At 36.1% G+C, this 24,654-nt stretch overlaps 1 protein-coding gene across 5 annotated transcripts in view; it reads left to right on the forward strand.

The window, feature by feature from the left end:
• Positions 1-24,654, forward strand: part of LOC131075944 (ubiquinone biosynthesis O-methyltransferase, mitochondrial) — a 220,005-nt gene that overhangs the window by 176,827 nt on the left and 18,524 nt on the right. For all 5 annotated transcript variants that reach the window (XM_058012923.2, XM_058012926.2, XM_058012921.2 and 2 more), the window contains one exon: positions 15,475-15,624. In XM_058012923.2, the coding sequence (XP_057868906.2) occupies positions 15,475-15,624 (150 nt within the window). The remainder of the gene's footprint in view (positions 1-15,474; positions 15,625-24,654) is intronic.

Consider the following 24,654-nt stretch of genomic DNA (forward strand, 5'->3'; position numbering starts at 1 on the left):
TTCTTAATTTACTTAGGGCACACATGAGTTCTCCCTCTAAATCTACTTCCCCATCTATTTTGACATTCTCTTCCCCTTCAATTTCTTTGTCTTCATTTTTCAAGATGTCATCTTTTGTTTGTATTGCCATGAATAGAATCTCGTCTTTATTGCTAGCGAAGAAACTCTCTATGGATGAACTACTTCCCTCTTTTGAATAGAAGCTTTTCTTGTTCTTTTGAAAGCTCTTCTTTTTCTCATTTTGCCACGTTTGTAGTCCCTTTTATTTTTATGACGTTTTCCATCTTTCTTCACATTATGCTCTTTCTCATCATCAATTGTTTTTATATGGACATTTAACAACAAAATGTCCTACTTTTACACAACTAAAACATTTAAAAGGCAACTTACCCTTATATTTGGTGGATCCTTTCATTAACTTCCTCACAAAATTAGCTTCCTTTTCGTCTAATTCATCATGGGGACTATCACTTGGCTTGGGTTCCTCATTCTACATTTTCTTTAAGGCTTTGAAGGCTCACTCTTGCTTGGATGATTTCTCCTTTTTGATCTCCATTTCATATGCTATGAGGATCTCATGCAATTCACCCATTGGGAATTTATTAAGACCTTTTATCTCTTCAATAGCTAAAATTTTAGCATCAAATTTGAAGGGAAGAGACCTTAATACCTTTTGCACAATCATTATTTCTTCAACCGTCTCACCAAGACGTCTTATTGTGTTGACAATTTCATCTATGTGAAGTAGATAGGTGACAATATTTTCTTCATCCTTCATTTTCAAACTCTCAAATTGCCTTCTATGTGTTTGAAGCTTAGATTTCTTCACCTTATCATCTCCTTCATAGATATTCTTTAGTTGATCCCAATTTCTTTTGCTGATACACAATGCATCACCTTGACAAACTCCAATTGTGATAGACCACACAAAAGTGCATTGCAACATAACCATCCACTACTGATTGCCAAATATCAAACCCAAGAGCCATTAGGTAAGTGCGCGTCCTTATGCTTGAGAAAGCATAGTTTGTTCCATTGAATAATGGAGCTCTTTTTGAGGAGAATTCTTCTTGATAGGCCATGTGTGCTCTTTGAGATCTACCTTCTAGCAGTCAGGCTATACTTGTGGGAACAAACTCTAATACCAATTGTTGCGCACACAGTTTCAATTTAACAATCACAATAATATCAATCATACTACTTTGACAAATAAGAGCATAAGAGGAACACAAGGTTTACATGGAAACCCATTCGGGGAAAAAAACCATTGCTTATAGAAATTTCTTTGACAAATTTTGTAGGCACCAACCTACTGGAGATATCAATCCCTGCTTATCTTTTTAGGCACCAACCCACTAGAGATACCAATCCCCACTACTAAGAACCAACTTAGCAAGAGACACCAATCTCTTCTATTGAGAGGCACCAACCTCTACCACAACGAAGTCTTAGTCTTTTTGAGAATAATTCTCCTTATAAATCTGGCTTAAATCTACTATAAGTTGCTTTGAAAGATCTACAAATCTGGCTTAATTCTTAAATCACCTTGAAGGTCTGCCTTAAATCAGCTTTAGTATTTGGTAAAAATCTGCCTTAGATCTGCTCTAAAGTCTGCTTTAGATTTCACTTAAGTCTGATTTAAATAGGAAAGATATTCATTAATCGCTTGCTGCCTACACCACCAAAGTACCTTCTTTTATACCCCATCAAATGCCTCCTCACCCAACAGAGGTGAATCTCCCAAAGAGGTTGGCCAAATAGAAGATAAATTTTTCATTTTAAGTCTCCCAAATAAGACGACTTTATAAATGAGGTTGACCTCATGAACAATATTTATTTTCATTTTTTAAAACACTAAATGCGAGCTATATACTTGTGTGGTTGGCCCTTAGCAAACAATAAATTTATTTAATTTATTTTTCCTTGGAGGGCGGAAACTTCATAGAGGAGTTGCTCATAATACTGTTTAAATATAACTTGATTTTGCTATAGCAATGTCACCAGGTGGGGCGATGTGAATGGGCGAATTCACCATTATGGGTGCCATTAATTTGGCACCAAACTTAATTGGTTCTTTCAATGATTCCCTTTCACATCAGTGATAACTAATTCTAACACTATTTTGTACTTAGATTTCTTATGGTAATTTTTAAGCTTGCATATTGTTGTTCACAAACTATTGGTGATTGTTAATCCAAAATGTAATGTTTATTCATAGAATATAATTTATTATGTTTATCTTCTTGTGATGTTTTGTTGTGTGCTGTGGTATATCAAATAGCTTCTTCCAAATTTGCAAGCTTTGCATTACAAGTCTTTTTGAAGTTGGATATTGTGGCCTTGTATTGAGTTCTTCATTTATTTTGCCAAAGCCATCATGTTTTCTTATATCCGTCTATTCAATCTATATGTGTACTTGTATTGTTCAGTCCTGTTATATGGTTGAACAATGCCCACATGTAGTTGTAGGGATTTGTTTTGCTAAAAAGGCCCAAAACCTCTTATCTAGTGCTGAGGTGTTGAATTGCCTTGTCTATATTAAGAAAGCAAAAAGATAGGTTTTTGTTTAGTTTCTTGGTATTATATATTGAAAATCATCCCACAAAACATTGTAAATATTGTGAATAAGAAAGTACATATTGTGCAATTTAGGTTAGTTACAAGTTTGAAGGGAGCTTCTCCTTATAATTTGAAGAGTGGTTCTATTGTACATATGTGACTTGGCTTTCAATGCTTCTTGTGTATAAGGCACAACTTTGTTCATTATTTTTTTAATTGTGATGGGTGGAAGTGTAGCTCTTTGAGAGTATGAATTAAACTTGCCATCTTCTTGTTATTTGTGAAATGTTCCTCTTCGCTGCTCCATTGTAGGTTTTCTAGGTTGAGATGAAAATATTCTTCCAAGTATAAAAGGCTCAAGTATTAGTTTCCTAGTAATAGCATCTTATAGTGAAGAGGGCACAATGCCTTTAACTAGACCTTTGAGGGGTTCAAATAAACCTCAATAAAGAGAAATTTGATTCTCCTTTTCAATACATTTGGATACCATGACCACAGTTCATTGAAATACAATGCTATATGAATCCACTAAAGTTTGTTTGATTCTAGCAAGATCCTTGGAGTACTTCTTATCCTTACCCTCAAAGCCGTCCATCGATCTTAGGCTTAAATCATCAAATGTCTCTAGAAGGCTATGCCCATAGGTAATCAAACCATGGTACCAGCAATCATAGGTAACGCCCTCCAAATGCAATGTAGGAATTGAATGATATCCTCTTCCACAATAGGGTTGAATGAAAATTATGTAACTTTTCAAACCATGCTCGATTGGATATTTTGTTGTTGCCATCAAAGGTACAAGGATTAAGTTTATTCAATTTACGTTGCAAATCTCTCCTATCATTATTTTGATTGTTTGTATGGATTCTATAGCCTAGAAATCTCATGATTATCCATGATACTCCATAGCCTTGATGTCTTTTGATTTCCTTTGATACTCCATAAAGAGTACATCTAACCCCTTTAAAGTAATTGTCTAGGAATCTGATTATTTATTCCTTCATATGAAGATGGGCTTAATGGCTTTTAGAATGGAAACCTTTTGATAAATTGATGGTCTGCTATGCAACATTGACCTTTCTCTTTCGAAATGTATGGATTGGTTTGACCAACCACTGACTGGTTTGCAACATTGAGCTTTCTCCTCTTTGAATTGTTTTGACTCATTTAACTAACCATTGATTGACTATGTAATGTTGAGCTTTCCCCTCTCTGAAATGTATGGACTTGTTTGACCAATTGTTGGTTAGTTATTTAAGTTGAGCTTTCCCCTCTTTGAAATGTATGGGGACACATTTGAACAACCACTGGTCGGCTATGTAATGTTGAGATTTCACATCTCTAAAAATGTATTAATTAGAATATGGTTTTGATTTTGTGGAGGAATGGTAGTTGGCATGCTACTTTGAATCCATAACATTGGTGTCATTTGCTGTCATTCTCTGAAACAAATATGCCCTTGTAATGTCCCCAATTTTAAGTGACAAATTAATTAAATTAATTTTTTATTGTCTAAAATTAAAGTCAAATATATTAAGATGACTTAATATTGATTAATTTAATTAATTAATTATAAAGAGATAAGGTCCCTCAAGTCAGGGGAAATATTATTTAATCGGGAGGAATAGAAAACAAAGGAAAATTAAAATAATAGTATTTTATTATTCAATTCTCCCCATCATGTTAAAGCCTAAGTTAATTTATTAATGGGGACCGACTTATCTATATGGGCCAATTAAATTTTATAAGGCAATCTATATTGGTGCCTAAGTCGATTCTTCTAATGTGTCATGGGGAGATTTATTTTAAAGAAGGCTTAAGTTGAAATATTTAATATTTCGTGGGTGACTCTTATACTTAAAGCTTAAGTCACGTCATTTGTGAATGGGGCAACTAGCACATTGGGCGAACCATTTATCATAAGCCTCAGATAAAGACATATATGTTGGACGGCTGAAATCAAAGTAAATGTTAATATATATATATAGAAGAAGAAGAAGAAAGAATTTTAACGTCCACGAGGCTAAGAATAGCCTATGGGACAATCTGATCAAGCTGAATCAGTTTTTTAAGGTCTGATCTCTGCTTATTCAGGCTGATGATGAGAGCACCCATCTTCACGATATGCTCCTCGCTGAACAGGTTATACCAAGTGCTGGCAGTTAGGAAATTGGCAAACTTCTCCCGGCTGACTTTAAGTGCTTCACACTCCAAGATAAAATGTTTTTCAGTTTCCACACTCCCGCTGACGCAAAACGGGCAAACTCCTTCTTCCCAAATCTCTTTTGGCCTTTTCCACCACCCGGTCTCACACCGAAGTTGGTGAGAGTTGGTTCTAAGCTGTGCGATTAGAATTTTAGCCTTCCATGATATATTAGCCCCTATATAGACTTTTTGAAGATGATCATAATTGGGGTTGAACTCATTAATATAGTATTGTTTCTTCCTTCATAACCCAATACTCCAATTTTTCTTGTAAAACTTTTCCATAACGAAGACCTTTATCTCCTTGTTGTTTGTGGGGCATGAGTTCAAATAAATATCCCATTTTTTCAACCATTTGATGTTTTGTTTCATCCACGTCTTCTTCCTTTTGCACAAAGTGTCGCTGACAACAACCTTAGGCCATCTATCTTCTCCCATTTGCTCGGTTCTTTTTAAATAGCTAATGAGATGCACCATAGCAGCTGCCTCAATAGGGGCAGCACCCATTTCACTTAACATGATATCATATGGGACCGTGCTTTTAATTTTGAACTTGCTTGTGATCAAACGTTTTTGAATTCTCTCAATTTGCTTCCATTGAGAATCAAAGGTACTGCTGGCCCAAACTTCACAACCATATAGAATAACCGGCAACACCAAAAGCCTAAAAAGTGTTTGGATGGTTTTCCAATCCCAAAGCTCAGCCTCTCTGCATCTATTTTGAAGTGCATAGAGTGCCTTCCAGCCGCCTAGAGTTCTCTTCTTCCTGCAACCTTCCCAACTAAGACTCTTGTTGAAATCAATTCCAAGGTATTTGTAATCTGCAACTTCTTCAAGAATGCTACCTTCAAAGTAAAACTTATGTTGCTCTTGTTTCCTTCTACTTGAGAAAACCATGATTTTCGTCTTGCTGATATTAACTTGCATTCCCACAATATTGCAAAAGCGCTCAAGGGCAAATAAGTGCTCTTGCAAACCAAGGGCGGAATTAGCAAGCAAAATGAGGTCATCAGCATAAAGGAGCAGCCTTATCACAAATTCACCCAATTGAATACCATCACCATTCTGCATGTTTAACCATTCTTCAAGTTTGTCAATGTATAAGCCAAACAAGGTAGGGGAAAGAGGACACCCTTGTTTGACACCAATATAACTCCTAAAACTAGTTGAGATGCCATCAGGAGTTCTGATTTTCACTTTAACCTTATATATATGTTTAGTGGATGAGAAAAGGCACGATATAAGGAGGAATTAAAAGAGTTATGGGAAATTCATTCGACATATTTTTCTTCACTCTTTTCCGTGAAAGTTTTTTTGAGGGCATACAAATCCTAGGATGTTTCTCCTAGCAGTCATAGGATCTTGATGTAGCCCCAGGTCAGCCATTCAGAATCATTCCAGTTACCAGACACAAATTTATAGTACGGAGTTAGAGCCATCATATTATGCGAGCTGGATTTCGTTTTTACTGAAGACGTCTTGTTTCAGCCACGACTTTCGGAACAGTTGTCACCTTAACCATATTTGGGTCGGTCTGCAGCAAACGGCCTACAATGGCAAAGGATTTCACTGTTATAATTGAGGTATTGAGCGGCTACTTTGGAAGGAACACACGTAGGTGACAGAAGTTCGAAGAGGCTGCCATTACTCTCGTTTTGGGGTCAGAATTTGTCTCAGATTTTCATCATTAGAGTTGCAGACCCTTCTACTTTCATATCGGGTTGCATTTGAACCCTTTTTGGGATGACACATTTGCAAGCAAACAGACGGGTATGTAAAGAACTGATTATGCTTATATTGCTGGATGATGAACTCTCTTGTATGAAGTTACTGTCTGAAATGAAGTGTAGCAGTCTTAATTTAGTGAACACTAAGTTCTGATTTAAGCTTATCATGATGCAATTTCCTTAAGTTTCTATTGTCTAAATTATTTGCAAGTGTTGGTTCCATTTCCATGCATTGTTATGTGGTTGGCATCGAATATAAACCCTCAAATTCAAACAGCAAACAAGAAACCATAAAACCAGTCAATTCATGCAATGTGTTTGACGAAATGTCAAACCCAACAAACTAGACCGAGTCATTATAGTGGTAACAAAGCATAAGCATTCAAACCATGGATCAGATCTCAAAGACAAAAAATCAGACTTTGCACACAAATTGTTTACCAAAATGCCCATAGGTCAAAATCAAAAATTTAAGGCAGAATCGGCAGGGGTTCTTACAACTCTTTCCTAATCCATTAGAGCTATCTCGTTTTTGTCCATGGTTGATAGATTGCCATAAAATTTGCTGTGGTACACTGTGATGCTGTTTATCTAATCTATTTTTATTTAAAATAAATCAGAATGATGCTAGGAAGAAAATAAGAATGTACCACATAAACAAAGTAAAGCCTAACAATAACCTTGGAATCACATTTTATTGATAAAGTTCGCTAGAATACATCAATAGAGTAATTATAATTATTGGTGAGAATAGGCGTATTTCTTATCCGGTTTTTCCCTTCGTTATGTGAACAAGGGACATTATCGAACTAGTTCCTAGTTAGGCCCTATTCACACATTTTCACATGTTAAGTCAAATAGTGAGTTAGGAATCTTTGTAGAAGTCTCTAGTAGACATGATTTTTATCCCCTAGTTATCACATGACATTGGATTAAGACACTTACCATCATCCTAGTTAATCCTAACTCTCCACCTTGCCTACTTAAGCAAGGTCTCATTTTTACATGTATGTATGCATAATGCACATTCATTTTTCATATTCGATCTAAATATATTTTGCATCCATTATTGCAATTTTATGCTCTTGTTTTTCTTGCTTGTGGAAAGATATTTAGGTTTTATGGGTGATCATGGGAGCTTGAGTCCTTGAGTGACTCTAACATGATCTATGTATCATCTCTAACAATAATGTGGAACTAATTGGAATTCAAGCACATAGTGGAAGATCTTTTCATAAATCAGAACTAATTGTACACTATATTACTGCTCCACATTTGCAACAAACTAGAGCAATAATAGAAAGGAGATTGCTTTTAATTTAGTGTAATCCCTAGATGAGATTGCCCACAAGAAACCAAAAGGGTTTCATCCTTTGATCTTTGGATCAATGAATGTTTATTATTTGCCCTTCAATTGATACATGATCTTTACTTGATGTAGCCACCCTCGCTAGGTCTGAAATGTGTGAAATGAGCATAGAATGAACTTGTGAAATTAAGAACAATTAACAATATTCCAAATTTAATGTTAATAATCAAGTATTATAGAACATAGCACTAGTGCCATAACATTAAATTGCCCAAATAACCAACAAATATTGCATGCTTATTAATATATCAATCATATTTTTAGAACCAATCACCAAAAAGACCTAAGCTAAAGCATTATGATTAATTGACTCACACTCACAATCCAATAGTAGGCTAGGTAGCATGGTCTTATCCTTTATAGCCCTTCAAAAGTTCATAGGAAATGGGAACAAGTTTTCCCTAGAGCACTTATAATAGAGATGTACACTTCAAATCTTCTAGGGCATTAAGAATGCATATAGTAAAAAGGTTCCCATATGGTAAATTCCCCATGAGGAGACTAATGGGGAGGGCTTTGTTGGTTGAAAATTTTGCAAACTAGGTGAGTTTACAAAATTGTGGTTTCAACCACAGTGCGTGACATTAAATCTCTTCTAATTTCTAAGGGAAGACTCCCCCTTTAACTTACTACTCTACTTTCTAACAAGATACAACTTTCAATTTCTAATCTAAACTTGGGTGATGCATCATCTTATCCTCTTTTTTCAGAATAGATGTTATTCTCTCCTCTTTTTTTTAGGAAAGAATTTACAATATAGAGCAGCAATAATTCTCACAATTTCAATGTTACAAATTAACTCAAATTGTAGGAATGATTAAAATACAAACAAGTAAAGAAGCAAAGTTTCTATAAAGGCCCAAAGTCCTCCATTGCTTCTCCGGGACTGGAAAAAGTGCTTAAGCTCAAAGTCTTAAAACTCACTGCTATCCTATCAACCTTTTTACAAATACTTTTGTAACCCAATGTGTTAACTAAGAAAATCAAAGCAAAGCACAAAGTCTTTAATCTGATTCCTTATTACAACTTCTGATAATATTTTTTTGAAACAATAATATGAAGCTCAAAGTCTTCAAATTAAGATTTCCTTTTCCAAGATGGCGCAATAAAGCATAAAGTCTTCGAAGTGCTATCTTACTATATTTCACCTAAGTTTTATCTTGAAAATACCAATATGAAGTTCAAAGTCTTCAAAATTATATCACATTCACCAATTCCTAATTTTATTAACAAGAGTTGAGATATGACACAAAGTTCACGAACCAACAATTGTTTCTACTCTTGAACAATATGTCCTCAACTATACTTTTATTTGAGCAAAATAAGAATTTACAACAAGAATGACATAAGAACACTCTTGCCATAAACCACAATGAATCCAATGCAAAGTCTGAATGCCAAAGCTTTCTTTTTATTTGATAAGTTTGCAAAATAGCAATAGGAACACAAAGTTTCACATATGCTCTTTGCTTCGACAGAGTTTTGTTGCATATAGATTAAAGATATTAGATCCTAGCTACCTATTACAAAGAGCAACCTCATATATATAGGTGAGGTGCAATGAGATAATCTAGGAAAAACTATGACTAAATCAAATAAGTCCTATTTGACTTAGAACTCGTGCATGTTCTAGATGCAAAAGCATGAATACAAAATGACACTTGAGGTCTCAATTGAGATTACAAAATGAAACTAAACTAGAGATGCATAAAAATGACCAAGTGTCTGGAGCCTCGTCTTGTTCATTGCTGTCTCCATTTTTCTTCAAGAAATCTTCATATTGTCGCAAGGTAGCCTGTATTTCACAGTCATCTGATCCCAATGTGCTGAATCTGGCATCTTGATTGGAGTTGCAGAAATGCATTTGAAGAATTCCCGAAGTTGGACAAAAAAGACCAAAGGTGTGATTCATGAAGTGCATTTTGGACTTATAAGTCCGATTTGCGTTTGGAGAGGGTCAATAATCATATAGGTGCATATCAGGCTTATAAGTCCGAAATGCACTTATACAAAAAACTAAGGAAAGAAACTGTCTTTGGTGCAAATCGGTGTTATAACCCTAATTTACACCTAAGAAAGAATCATGGTGCAAGTTCGAGTTACAACCTCGATTCGCACCAACTCTTAGCACTTGGCAAAAAATGCAAAAGGAAAACGGTGTGGGTTGGGGTTATAACCCCAACATACACCGTTATGGGGAGACTCGGTGTAGATCAGGGATACGACCTCGATATATACCTCTACTAGCACTGCTGATTGCCGATGTTGGTGTAAGGCGGGGTTATGGCCCCGATCTACCCCAGAATGGGCAGACTTGGTGCAGGTTGGGGTTATAACATTGCCTTGCACCGAAATAGGACTTGGTGTAAATTGGGGTTATAGCTCCGACCTGCACCAAAAACAGGTGTGTCTTAGATTTCTAAGGCTTAGGTGTAGTTCGGGTTTATAAACCCGACCTACGCCTGACATGAGAGACTTGGCTATGAAGTGGTGTAAATCAGGGTTAAAAACCCAATTTGCACCTGACTATAAAATTTGAAGGGAAGTGTAATTCGGGTTTGTAAACCCGGTTTACACTTGTGTGCATAAAAGAGGTGTAATTCGGGTTTGTAAATCCAATTTACACCAAAACACAAAAACTAAAAAGACCCAAAAAAGGACTAGAACCTCTGAATCGAGAATCGAGGGTCCTAAATCATGCATGAGGGGGGATGAAGACTACCTCAAAAAGTGTGCTTAGAGCACATGAGCTACAAATTGGACAAAATTTGTAGGGGTTATCCTGTTTTTGTGACATAGTAAAAAACGAGGACAATAGGTTTCACCTCTAATTGACATCCTAGAACTTAGGAAATAACCATAAAATATAGGAAATTGTCCAAAACTCCAAAAACTAGTATTGAGAAAGAAATGAAACCAATCCTTGCTGGCATATATATCTCTAGTAATTTTTGAGAGAAATATGATATAAGCACAATACAAAAAGGCTGTAGTATCAGTTTGAACCATTGATCAATATATGCATCATAACCATAACTAGAGGATATCCATACCCCATCATCCCTACCCAATTATTAACAACACATACTGGTAGCATATACAAAATAGAACGTGTGAATACAAAAGATGATTACAGTCTATACAAAACAAACTATATCATGCTACTCATAGAGAATCTCCCCATCAGGAGAACTGGAGTCCACAATAACATCGACCCAAGCAGTCCAACCATGTGGTCCATCTTTCCACATCAGCACCTTACCCCACATAATGGGGTCAAGATGTGGGTAGATGAGAGGCTCTACCACTGGTATATCCTGCATTTTCTCCTGTGCTTCTTTTTTCCGTTGCTCATTAAGATCTCTAATGAAGTTTCCTAATCCAATCTCAAAGGGGGATCCTTCCTTGGTTTGCCTGGTCCATGAAAGCCATTGGAGATCTCCCAAGTGAACACCCTGGTTGTGCCTTCCTGCAATAGTCTCTCAAACTTTCTTCTAGCCAGTCCCATGGCCACCATTACGTACAAGTCAATATCAAGAAAAATGAGTCTCAGAGACTCAGTAACAGATCAATCCCTGCCACTGAACACATTATCGTTCCTGAATCTCCAAATTAGCCATAGTATTTCTAAAGAAAAATAAAAAAACAGACCAAAAAACATTGATATTTTTCTTAAGGCTCTGAACATAACCAGTTATAACTTTAGAAACAATAATATTAGTGCCAATGCAAATACCAAATATAGTCCAAACTTCTTTGGCAAACAGGCACTCAAAAAAAAAGTGATTGACAGATTCATGCAGTCTGCAGAAGGAACAAATGCTGGGCTCACTGTTAGGTTTCTTGGTTGGGAGTTTGTGAAGGATGAGATGCCAAAAGAAGTACTTTTTTTTTGGTTCAATTGGTCTGCACCATAGGGTATTAAACACTTTCTGCCAAAAGGCCGCATCTTGGTTCATCTTCCAACATGCATTAACATGGGTGAAAATAGACTCATCATCTGCAAGGATTTTGTATATGGATTTGGTTTTAGTGTTAGGCAACAGGGATCCATCAAGCCATCTGAAGGAAACACATCTGGAGTTGTTTACAATGCATGGTTTGGGAAGGGCAAGAGGAGTAAATGCCTCCCTAAGCACAGTATATGTCTTCCAGCGGGTAATGGGACATCATATTTCTGAATGTCTTCATTCCAGCTCAGTAAGTTTCCTTCTCTGATTATATCTTAGAGTTTTTCCATCCCCTTTAAGGCCTATACCTTGGTTGAGCATTCTTGGAGCAAGGCTAGTGGTTTGTCCTTATACTTAAGATCCACCATATAGATCTCTCTCTACATATCTCCCTATCTTCCCATATAATGTCATTATGAGAGATATATTGTCTCACAACCTCCCAAGCCTTCTGTTGATTGTAACTAGGGGTATAGGGGTTTGGATTGCCTTAAGGCAACATCCGAACCCCTTTTAGGACTGGGTCCTACCCTAAAATAACGTGACCCCATCCTTATTCTCCATGCCACGCTAAATACACTCCAAAATAAACATTAGCGCCAAAATAATAAGGAGGCCGATTTACAAGGAGGCCGACTTAAAAGGAATAAAGATGCATATAAGTAAATGACAATTTGCAAGTCATTTCAATTAAGTTTAATCATATCAAAAGGTGATTTAGCTCTGCTGTGCGAACTTATTCAGCTTGATGCGAAATTGTCCAAAGGGACATGGTAGATTTTGATGCAAGTCATTGAAGCATACAAGGACAGATCTGATATATGAAGATCAGATTCGAGCTAAGTATTGTACTTATATTTTAGAGGAGAATATATAATCTGACCTGTGGATCTTTCATGCTGGGTTTTTCCTCCTTGGAGGTTTTCCCAGGGTATGCTTGTTTGTCTTCTGTGCTATTTTTGATTTATGTTGGCTTACTAAATACTGCAAATCTGATTACAATCTAGGGCACAATTTAATCTATGTTGGTTTCCTAAAATACTGCAAATCTGATCACAATCTAGAGCACAATTTAATCTATGTTGGTTTACTAAAATACTGCAAATCTGAATACAACCTAGGGCATAATCAATTAGATAAATCTGGTTAACATACCTAGGGTTTAAAATAACACCTTCTAGATCAACTTGAAAAGAATTGAACCTGACAGCCTAACATCAAATACCCCAGCTATGATGTCACTGAGCAACAATCCCTTCCAGGTAAGGCATTTTTTGGGAACAAATTTAGATAAATTGTGCCTGATAACAATTTTCCAAGATTCATCCCCTTGTAAAGCTTTGAAAATCGATTTTGCCGCTAAAGAGATACCCTGCCACCATAGGTCCTTAAGACCTAACCCACCTTTGTTCTTTCTCATAATGCACCACTTCCACTTCACAGCATGCCTCTTTTTGCCTCCTTTCCCATCTGACCATAGAAATTCCCTAGTTTGCTTTTGTATGTGACAGAACTGATAGTTGCTGAAGAGCCAGGCCGAGGTATAATACATATTATAGGATGAGAGAATCTTTTGGCAGACCTGCACTTTCCCAGCAAGAGAAAGATAGTGTCTATTCCACCTCCTAAGCTTCTTATCTATTTTCTCTTTAATCCATTCCCACATTCCCACCTAGTGAGAAATATAGAAATGGGCTTGTGGGTCCCTCGCATGTTTACTACATAAAAAGCAGCCATTACATGGGTACACTACGACATTTTTGGTAGGAGAAGATGGTGTTTCCATTTGTGGATTATAGTTGTTGCAATGCATGTTGTAATTTTCTTTTGCCAGTGTGTCCGATTTTGGTTCTCTTTTTCTTAAGCTTTGATAAAGATTGGAGATGGTGTATATGTTATCATATCATTTTTTATCATGACTATTGGGGGAGCTTTTGGTGATCAATATAGTTTGATAATGTTGGCCATAGAGGATGTGGAGCAAGAGGTTTATGTAATCTTATATTGATATATTTGATAATTATAGTTACAAGTTGATCAAAGGAGATAGGGTCATTGTGCTTGAGCAACACATGTTGTTCTCACAGTATGGAGGTTAAATGGTCAAAGGCAGGTTGAGTGGATGATACTTCAAAATGATCATGTCAAGTGAGAGGCACACGTTGACCAGCACCAATTGTATGAAAGTAGGTTTGTGGAGCTGCAAAATAGCTATCAAATATGCTTTAGAATCTTTTGTTCACCCTTTTTTGATCAAGGGGGACTGAGAGAGTGTCAAGGGATGTTGGGGTGAAGGGGAGAAGGGGTGTTTGGTTGGCTTTTGCGGTTGGCGTGATCCAAAAACTTGTTTTATTTTGTATTGTATTAAGTGTTGTGATAGGAATGAGTGTATTAGTATTAACTTTTTATCACCTTTGTTTTGTGTTTGCAATGTAATACTAGTGTGTGTAATATGTTAAGTCTTGTTAGTGGATGGTTTGTGTAAGAAGTTAGATTGGTGGTTTCTTGGGATGTTGTTTGGGTGGTTGAAAATGGAGGCATATATTAAGCCATTGTAGGAAAGATGTAAATGACCCTGCATAAAATATTTTTGTGTTCATTTATATTATTCATGATGTAAATTTTAGGTTTCATTTTGCTTTGTGTGATCTTTGGTTTCAACATAAGTAGGGTTGTCTCGTAGGAACTGCAATAAAGAAGTAATGTCTAGAAAAAATGATTGATTTAAATGAAATAGGATAGAAAAATAAATGTAGTGATATCTGTGTGAATGATGGTTTGCAGGTTTTTGTTCTTCTTTTCATAAATTGAGCATTCATAGCATACAATGTATGATTTGTTTGCATGTGATCATATTACTTAAAGTTCTCTGTCTTGATTTTCATTTCATCCTTTTGATTTCATTGCTTCATAAGAGATATCATATGAATTGTCATTGTAATCTTTAATGTCTGTCTTTACTTTTAGTAGCATCATCTCCCACTTAATGAAATTCGGAAGTGACAACTAGACTAGAACAGTTTTCGAATTTGAATGAGAAAGAACTGAAGATAAGTGCAGTGACATCTCTGTAGATAATGGTTGTCAACCTATCATTTATAGTTAACATATTCAATATGCACTTTTCTCATAAAAATTGAAATTTACACTATTTGAAGTTATAATACATGCTTGGATCAGATTGAATTTCTTAATTTAATTGCTTTTATTCTGTGACCCTATTTATCAGTATAACCTCATTTCATTCTTTGGATTTAAGTACATAAGAAATGTCTTATGAATTATATATGCATTTGTTCAGTGATTATGTTTTCATCAAGCATGATCACCTTTAATTTGACCACTTTCACTCTCTTACCCCAGATATTGGTGTCACCTCATTTTATTCACTGGATGTAACTGCTTCATGTGAAACATCATATGAATTATTTCTATATTTACTCAGTGATTATCTTTACTCTAAGTAGGGTCAACTTCCAGAAAACAAAATTAATAAATCACAATTAGACCATTAAAATGGATTTATTCGAATGAAAAAGAACTGAAGGCAGGTGCAGTGATATTTATGTGAGTGATGGCCTTCTCAGCCATAGTTACAAGAAATTTAACATGCACACTATTCAAATCACAAGATTTGCTAACAACTAATTTAATTTCCTTGCAGGTGATTGAGCATGTTGCAAACCCTCAGGAATTTTGCAAATATTTGGCAGCATTGACTATTAACAATGGAGCCATATTTATCTCAACTATTAATCGGACAATACGATCATATATTGCAGCCATTGTTGCAGCTGAGTATATCCTAGGTTGGGTATGTTTTAGCATCCTTTTTATATTATTTTGTTTTCCATTTAATTATTGTGAGCTAATCTTAAATATGAACTGGCTGATTGCCATTTTAATGAATGTTATGATGGTGATAATGCGGTCTTGACACAAATGAAAAATTATATTCAGAGAAATTTTTAATTCTTAGTTTATGATGAAATATCTATTCTATTCCCATAGACTAGTGTGCTGTTATATCATCTCTTTGTTTTTTGTTAGTTGAATGTTCTCTCATTTTAGTGTTTATTGCATCACCACTTTTCTTTAGTGCTCTATATTTTGGAAAAACTAAACGTCTACATATGGATTTCAATTTGATGATTTAATGCATTCTTCAACGAAAGATAAATATCTATAGTTGTCTAGAGGGTCAAGTCTCATGCCCTCTATACCAATGTCAACTCAGAAATTATTTGCAAGCAAACATTCAAGTTTGGATGTTCTTGCTCTACATCCAAACACCTCCTCATTCCTTGGACTTAACTTGCTCATATGATGTGAAGCTCAAGTTGGAATGCAGATGCACTGATTTTTCTACTTTATTTGACTGCCAACTGGTTGTTCTTAAAATAAAAGGACCAGTTGAAGCAAAGTCAATACTGTTGGATATTCGATCACTGCCCGTATGGTTTGTCCTATTTAGTGTTTGTTTTATGTTTGTTATAATATTGTAAACTTAGCATATCTACTTAGTTTGTTAGTGATTTGTTAAACCCGTGAGTGCCAGATAAAGCACACGGTTGCAGTCATACTCATGTATAATTTCCTTCTATAATGCAAATGGAGTATTCAACTACTTTGCAAATTCTGATAAATACAAAGTAAAACTTCTAATATTTCAAAAATAATAAAAATAAATAGAGAGCTAAAATATATGCCCATGACAAAAATTTGATGCAAGAGGTGAAAGTACATGTATACTTAAATTCAGGCACCACCATGTATTGACTTGTATGTAATGACTTATGAAGTTGATGGTGCTATTGATGAAAAATGTTTGCCCATGGGCAATATGTGCCGTCAAGCTACAATAGATGGCTGAAACAGCTTCCTTCACCTCTTCCATGCCTTTATACACTGGCCATATTTGGGTTTCTCTTGGTCAACAACATGAAAGATGCTTATTATTAAAAAGAATATAAATAAATAGTGAGATTAAAGAAGAGAACATATCATAAACAAATTAAAATGGCACAAAACTAGTAAAGTAGGCAAAAGAGGAATGAAATAAGACCTTACATCTGTTGAAATGTAGCTAGGTTGAACCCCTAGCGTAATTAATTTTAATGTGGCCCTTGGCCTTAAAATTAATTGTATTGATATAATTGATTAATGTTTAGGGCTGAGCCCCAATTTGGATATCTTGCAATTGGGTTGGGCCCAAATAGATATCAATGTAACTTGTGAATGTTAAGGGCAGGCCCTATTTGGGCACTCAACTTATGTAACTTATAATGGCTATGGGGCAAGACCAATTCATTGTGTAACTTGTAATTCAATAGGTCGGGACCTATTGAATATGTAACTTGTAACTTGGCGTAGGTTCTATGTAATTTGGCACCAAGGCCAACCTAGGCATAAGGGTTAAAGGCATGTATATAAAGGAAGTGACTTGAGTTCACAAGACACACATTCAGCGAATATCCTCTATCTTCATCAAGTAGCGAATTGCCTTCTGTAATCAGCAAATTATCTTCAGTGATCAGCAAATCTCATTTAGAAGACAGCGACCATATCTAAAGGATAGCGAATCAGTATTAGAAGTCAGCGAACTTGATTGGAAGATCAGCGAACATAATCTAGAGGTCAGCGAACTCCTTCTAGCTGTGAGCGAACTACTAGTCAGCGATCTGCCCTTGTGTTCTGATCTGCAATCTTCAGCAAGCGAAGTAGAGCTACAGCCCAGCGAACCCTATCAAGACTGAGCGAACATCTTGCAAGGCTGAGTAAACTTCATACAAAGACAGCGAACTCAAATCTGGGCTACCAATTTGAGCTACAAGGATTTGATTCTTCTATCTCAGATAAGTTGTGCTTGTGCCCTAGAAGGCTATATTGTAAATCTGCTCTATGGTTAATATAATACAATCTGAGATAGTTGTTACTGGTTTTTTTTCACCTCCAAGAGGGAGGCTTTCCCAGGGTACATGTGTTATGCGTATGATTTACTTTGCATTCTGATTTTCTGTTCTATACTGCTAATCTGATTGCTAAAACTAACATGGTATCAGAGTGGGTTCCTTCTATAAAGCCGAATAGCTTGAAGGCAGATCTTGTATTCTTTTTGCAGACTAGGGCTGAAGAAGTATAGCATGAATGATTGGGAATCGATTGAATCAAATAGTTCTACAACAACATAACAGCTTGAAGATTGAGGGCATCGATGGGGCCGTAACAAGAGTATGAAGTCTTCAAATAAAATCTTAGAATACATGTGTCCTTATTCCTCTACTCTCTTTTGTTTACTTCTGTTAAGAAGGGTTTGCTTAGTTTGAGGACTTGTATATGTTTGCTTTGTTCTTATTGGTATTAGTTCTTTTAGCTGTAACCCTAGTTTGGGGTCTTAAATAGAACACAGGGTTTTCTTGTTTGTTAACTATCTCATCAAAGATATGTTGGTTTTGTGCATTTGTTTTCTTCTAGCTTCAAACCCTAGTATTCCTTGTATTTTATTAAGGGTTTGTATAATTGTCATCCTAGGGTTCTTGACTATCACCCTAGTTCAAGCTTTGTCTTTGTGTTAAGAATTTGTTCCAACCCTAGTTCGAGTTATGGAAGTTGGTATTCGGTTATTCTCTATTCTAAGTATGCATACCTCAACATTATTCTTAACCCAAATCCATGATTTGCTATGAGGAATATGCAATGATGTTATTTATCTGAATATTGATTATGCTTTGATGCGGTGATCTAAATATATCATAAAGTTGGAAACATTTAATATATAGTGGTCTATTCTTCTTCATTCATCGTGGCTCATATGCTTGGTATTTAGTTTGTATGGGGAACACTCCCTATTACATTTTGAAGTAAACATTTATTAAATAGTAATGCTTGATTAGTTTTTGATTTCTTTTCATTAAAGCAGAATATACTTTAGACTTTGTTCAATTTCTTGATGATGAAACCTAAGAACAATGCAGAATAAAAGTATCTAACCTATTGAACAAACATTATTCAGTTAGAGTGATGTGGGCGCTCCCACCATGGAGATTTTTTGGCCTCAGTTCTTTTTGGTATTTATCAATCATATGTTTGTGCTCAACTATACAATGTGTCTCTTCAATTAAGTGGTTGGTGCTTACATAATTATCCTGTATTCCTTCTGATTAGTTTTATGCATTGGCTAGAAAGACAACTTGGCTTATGTACACTGTTTTTCTGAAGACATACATTTGTTTTAGTTCTTTTGATCAGTCATTATTTTTGCAATTCAATAATACAATAATATGATCAAATGTGCTCAACATATGACATTTTTCAGTTCTTTGCACAGGCACGATTATCTTATTGTTATTTGTTCAACAATTTACAGAATGTTGTGTAGTTTTATACTATGATTGAAGGTATTCGAATTGATTATATTATATCACAGCGGCCTCATTTAGGAAGAGCGATTGGTGACTAGAGAGCCACCAAATTTGAATTAAGGCAATTCACAGGGTTGAAGGGTGAAGTTTCAAGTGACCCTTACGTGTAACTCAATATGTCGTCGTTGAGCTGAAGGTAGATGATATGTGATGGCAAGGGCCGAAGGCCACGTAGCCATCGGAGATCCATGGGCTTGAAAGTGGAACAACTTAAGAACGTTGGTGGATTGTGTGGGAGTCTAGCCAATAAAGAGATAAGTTCTCTTATATTTGAATCATGTTCATGAATTTTCATGTTATTATTAATTCATTCTATTGGGATGTTGAATCATGTTTGATTGATGTTTCTCTTCAAGATAGTCTTGAACTATTATGCTTCAAGCTTCAGAGGGAGCTTGGGAATAGACATGAGAGCCTATACAAGCTTTCAGCTGATTCCTTCACTTGAGAAGATGGTTGAAGGTATGCCATGTTCACAATGATTGTGCTATGGGTCCTTTTCGTAGAAAGTGAAAGTAAGGGAAAATAAAAATTAGCATTTCTCATTCTTACTTATGAAAACTCATGATGGTTGCTTTCCTTAGTGGATTCTTAAGATCTGGTTGTCACAACTTTATATTAAGGATTAAGAGAGAGTTCTATGTTCTCTACAATCCTCAGTAAAATGCTTTGATTGACAATATTCTATAAGCTTAGGATTTTGTAAGCATGATGCTGATCCTATCGGCTTAATGTTGAAATGCTAATTCCGATTTACATACGATTTCTAACTAGAAAGAGTTAGTTTCAAAATTTGGAATAAAACTAGGCCTAATGTATTACTCTCTAGAGTTAGAAGTATGCCAAGGATCCAATGAATTGATATCTTGAATAATGGATTGCAGTGTTTCTACAACTAACTTTGATTTTGCAGATCCATCGGAGTACAGACAATTGATTGGATCCTTGATGTATCTAGTTAACACTAGACCGGATATTTGTTATGCAGTGAGTGCCCTTAGCCAGTTCATGAACAAACCGAAGCATGTTCATCTTGTTGCAGCCAAGCATATTCTAAGATATTTTGCGAGGCACAGTTGGCTACGGGTTGAAGTATCCAATCAACACTGTCATCACCTTGGAAGGCTACTCTGATTTTGATTGGGCAAGAAGTGCAACTGATAGAAAGAGCACTTCAAGAATTTGTTTTAGTGTAGGTTCTATTGTTATCTCCTGGGCCAGCAGGAAATAGTCCTCACTTGCATTAAGTACTGCAGAAGCTGAGTACATTGCGTCAAGGGCAGCGTCAAGAGAAGCAATGTGGCTTCGCAAGCTTCTTGCTGGGTTGTTCAGACAACCTTGGGAACCCACTTTCATTCATTGTGACAATCAGAGTTGTATTAAGATGTCTGCTAATCCCATGTTTCATGACAGGTCAAAACATGTGGAAACTCATTATCACTATATTCGTGATATGGTACAAAGAGGTGCCATTCAGCTGAAATATGTCAGCACTGATGAGCAGATTGTAGATGTTCTCACCAAGCCTCTAGCTCGTGTGAAGTTTGAATACTTCAGAGAGAAACTTGGAGTTGTTGAGAACACAGTTTTGGCTGAGAGGGAGTCTGTAATGTCCCCCCTTTGAAATAGAATTTAATAATAAATAATAATAATAAAAATTAAAAATAAAATTATAATATAAAGAATATAATTAATTAAAATTTAATTAAGTTAATGAATGGTTAAAAGACATGGAAGGAAAAGTTGTGACTCCCTCAACAATAAGATATAAAAGGGAGAAGAGAACCTCATTTGGGAGGGGGATAACTTGGAAATCAAAAGTGCAGATCTGATTTAAATAAGAAGTGCAGGTCTGATTGTGAAAGGTTGTGTCCCTTTCAAAGGGCAGAAATAATGAAGAGTTGCACACTTTCAAAGGGTGTTAATGGTGAAAGGGTGTGTCCCTTGCCAAAGGGCATACATGATGAAGAGGTATGACCTCTCCCTCACATTGAGAGATATAAAGAAGAAAGGGGGATAGTGCTAATAGGGATAGCCACGTTGGAAGCAAAAACCGTGGAAGGAGTAGAGCGTACCCAGCATATCTAGGATACACCACCGGCAAGTGAACGGTGAGTGGTTTGCCCTAAACCGTAGGAAATACTTAATGAATAATGTCGTGGAATTCGAATCATACCGCAAGATAGATTAAAGTAGAATAGCCGGTAAATAACAGAGATACATTCTAAATTAATATATCAGAGATGCATTTAGATTCAATGTTGCAGAGATACATTCAGAATTAGCATAATAGAGATGCACTCAGAATTGTAATGACACTTCTAGAGACAGAGATACATTCAGGATTATAATATAATAGTGATATATTAGTGATGTTAAATAACAATTACCATAAGATTGTAGAGATACACTCAGAATTAAAACAGAGGAAATAGAGATTGCTTCAGAGGCAATTTACAGAGCTAGGGATCATTGAGGCATTTCAGAGAAGAATTATATTTAAGTCCCTGATAATGTCTACGATGATTGCTCCTTTTAAAGGAGCCATAGAGACCAGAGGGCATAATTGAATGCCAAGATTCCAAGAGGAATCCAGAGAGAGATTCATAGGGAATCTCTTAGAGACAATATATATTATATTGTAGAGGTTAACCATATGCATATGTTAGAGATAGAGAAGTTTGAGCAAGGGTGGGATCTCTGCCAAGCTTTGAGAACATTAATGATTTCACTCATTAATAGAGATCCCAAATAGAGACCTTAGGAGGACGACATCCTGGGTTGCTCCTAACTGAGAAATATTTCTCAATAGAGGGTTGGGTCAATCCAGGTAAGGTCCAACTGAGTATTGTATCTTTTTTTATAGATACAATAAATCAGTTAACATTATTTGTTAAATATGTAGAATAACGTATAGCATTCTTTCTTGTATAATTGCACAAATAAATATATATGTTTAATTATCTTTCATATTGTTTGTATACTAACGTTTGTTTTCAGGACTTGAACGCCAAATAATCCAATCCCCAACTGAGAACATTACAGAGTCTCAGTCCCAGTGATGCACTAAGTTGCATCTTCCACCCTCTACAGGCAATGCAAGGTGGAGTCACCCTCTACGAGCAATGCAAGGTGACATTGGATCCTTCTCAGGGAGAAGTTGAGGTGAAAGACCTCTTCCACCCACTGCGGGCAATGCAAGGTGGTGTTGTATTCTTCTCTGGGAGAAGTTGAGGTGAAAGACCTCTTCCACCCTTTGCGGGCAATGCAAGGTGGATCCATCCTCTGTGGGTATGCATGATGGGTATCATGCAAGGAGTCCATGATGTATATTGAATTCATCCTCTGCGGGCATGCATGGTGAATATCATGGAAGGAATCCATGATGTATCTTGGAACCATCCTCTGTGGGAATGCATGATGGATATCATGGAAAGAGTCCATGAAGCATGGTCACGTTGTAGATTATTCAAGCGATCCTCCCTAGCTAAGAGGGAGTGTTGAAATGTAGCTAGGTCGAACCCCTAGCGTAATTAATTTTAATGTGGCCCTTGGCCTTAAAATTAATTGTATTGATATAATTGATTAATGTTTAGGGCTGAGCCCCAATTTGGATATCTTGCAATTGGGTTGGGCCCAAATAGATATCAATGTAACTTGTGAATGTTAAGGGCAGGCCCTATTTGGGCACTCAACTTATGTAACCTATAATGGTTATGGGGTAAGACCTATTCATTGTGTAACTTGTAATTCAATAGGTCAGGACCTATTGAATATGTAACTTGTAACTTGGAGTAGGTTCTATGTAATTTGGCACCAAGGCCGACCTAGGCATAAGGGTTAAAGGCATGTATATAAAGGAAGTGACTTGAGGTCACAAGACACACATTCAGCGAATATCATCTATCTTCATCAAGTAGCGAATTGCCTTCTGTAATCAGCAAATTATCTTCAGTGATCAGCGAATCTCATTTAGAAGACAGCGACCATATCTAAAGGATAGCGAATCAGTATTAGAAGTCAGCGAACTTGATTGGAAGATCAGCGAACATAATCTAGAGGTCAGTGAACTCCTTCCATCTGGGAGCGAACTACTAGTCAGCGATCTGCCCTTGTGTTCTGATCTACAATCTTCAGCAAGCGAAGTAGAGTTACAGCCCAGCGAACCCTATCAAGATTGAGTGAACATCTTGCAAGGCTGAGTAAACTTCATACAAAGACAGCGAACTCAAATCTGGGCTGCCAAATTGAGCTACAGGGATTTGATTCTTCTATCTCAGATAAGTTGTGCTTGTGCCCTAGAAGGCTATATTGTGAATCTGCTCTATGGTTAATATAATACAATCTGAGATAGTTGTTGCTGGGTTTTTTCACCTCCAAGAGGGAGGTTTTCCCAAGGTAGATGTGTGTTATGCATATTATTTACTTTGCATTCTGATTTTCTGTTCTATACTGCTAATCTGATTGCTAAAACTAACATCATCTACGATTTTTTGTTGAAGGCCAAAGGTAGTGCTCTTTATATGCCAAATCCACAACATTAATTCCAAAATCGGTTCCCAAGTTTGAAGGTTGGGACCACTTTTCACTAGCAAACACACTTTTAGAATCAACTTTTTTATTGAAGCAAAGACCACAACATGATAAAATTGGTGACAAAACAGGTCACATTATGACAAACTGCCAACCTATCTATATGGTTTCTCACCTAGTTAAGTACCCAACCATGTTTGTATATATATTTGTAGATATTGGAACCATGACCCACAATAGGTTTGACCCATGGAAGTTTTCTAGTATCCTCCAATATAAGGTCAAATGAATGAGTTGAAATGGAATCCAAAATAGAAATGGATGTCTCTCTATGAGAAGTCCATTTTTAACTTGCACAACATTGACTTGACTGGAGAAAGAAACAAGGAAATTTGATGGCGTCATGGTTTTGAATATTCCTACCAAATGCAAGCATTGGAAATGATGCTGTAAGCCTTTTTCTAACCTATGTCGTGCTGCTCATCCATCTGACATCTGTTAGTTTTTCTTTCAAACTTGGGCCCTTTATCTCTTCATTATTAGGGGTTTTGAGCACTGCTTCAACACTAATGGCATCTACTAAATTTTAGCATTAAGGAGATCTGAAATAAAACAAAAATATCAAGAATTCACTTTTAAAAATCAAGAAACAAAAATGATTCATTTAAAAAAAAATAGTTTTAAACAAAAATCATAACTGATTACATTACCACATGAAATGCAATTGAACAATAGAAAATCTCAATCAGCACTGCTTGCTGCCTTTTGTTTTTCTCTATGCCAAGGGCCAACCCATTTTTTCAAATGATGGTTGGGAACTTAGAGAAGTGTGTGATAATATATAGGAATTCAATCTTGATCCACAAACTCTAGGGCCAACGCTAGCTGTC

The sequence above is a fragment of the Cryptomeria japonica genome, chromosome 9 (assembly GCF_030272615.1).
Source record: "Cryptomeria japonica chromosome 9, Sugi_1.0, whole genome shotgun sequence".
NCBI lineage: Eukaryota > Viridiplantae > Streptophyta > Pinopsida > Cupressales > Cupressaceae > Cryptomeria > Cryptomeria japonica.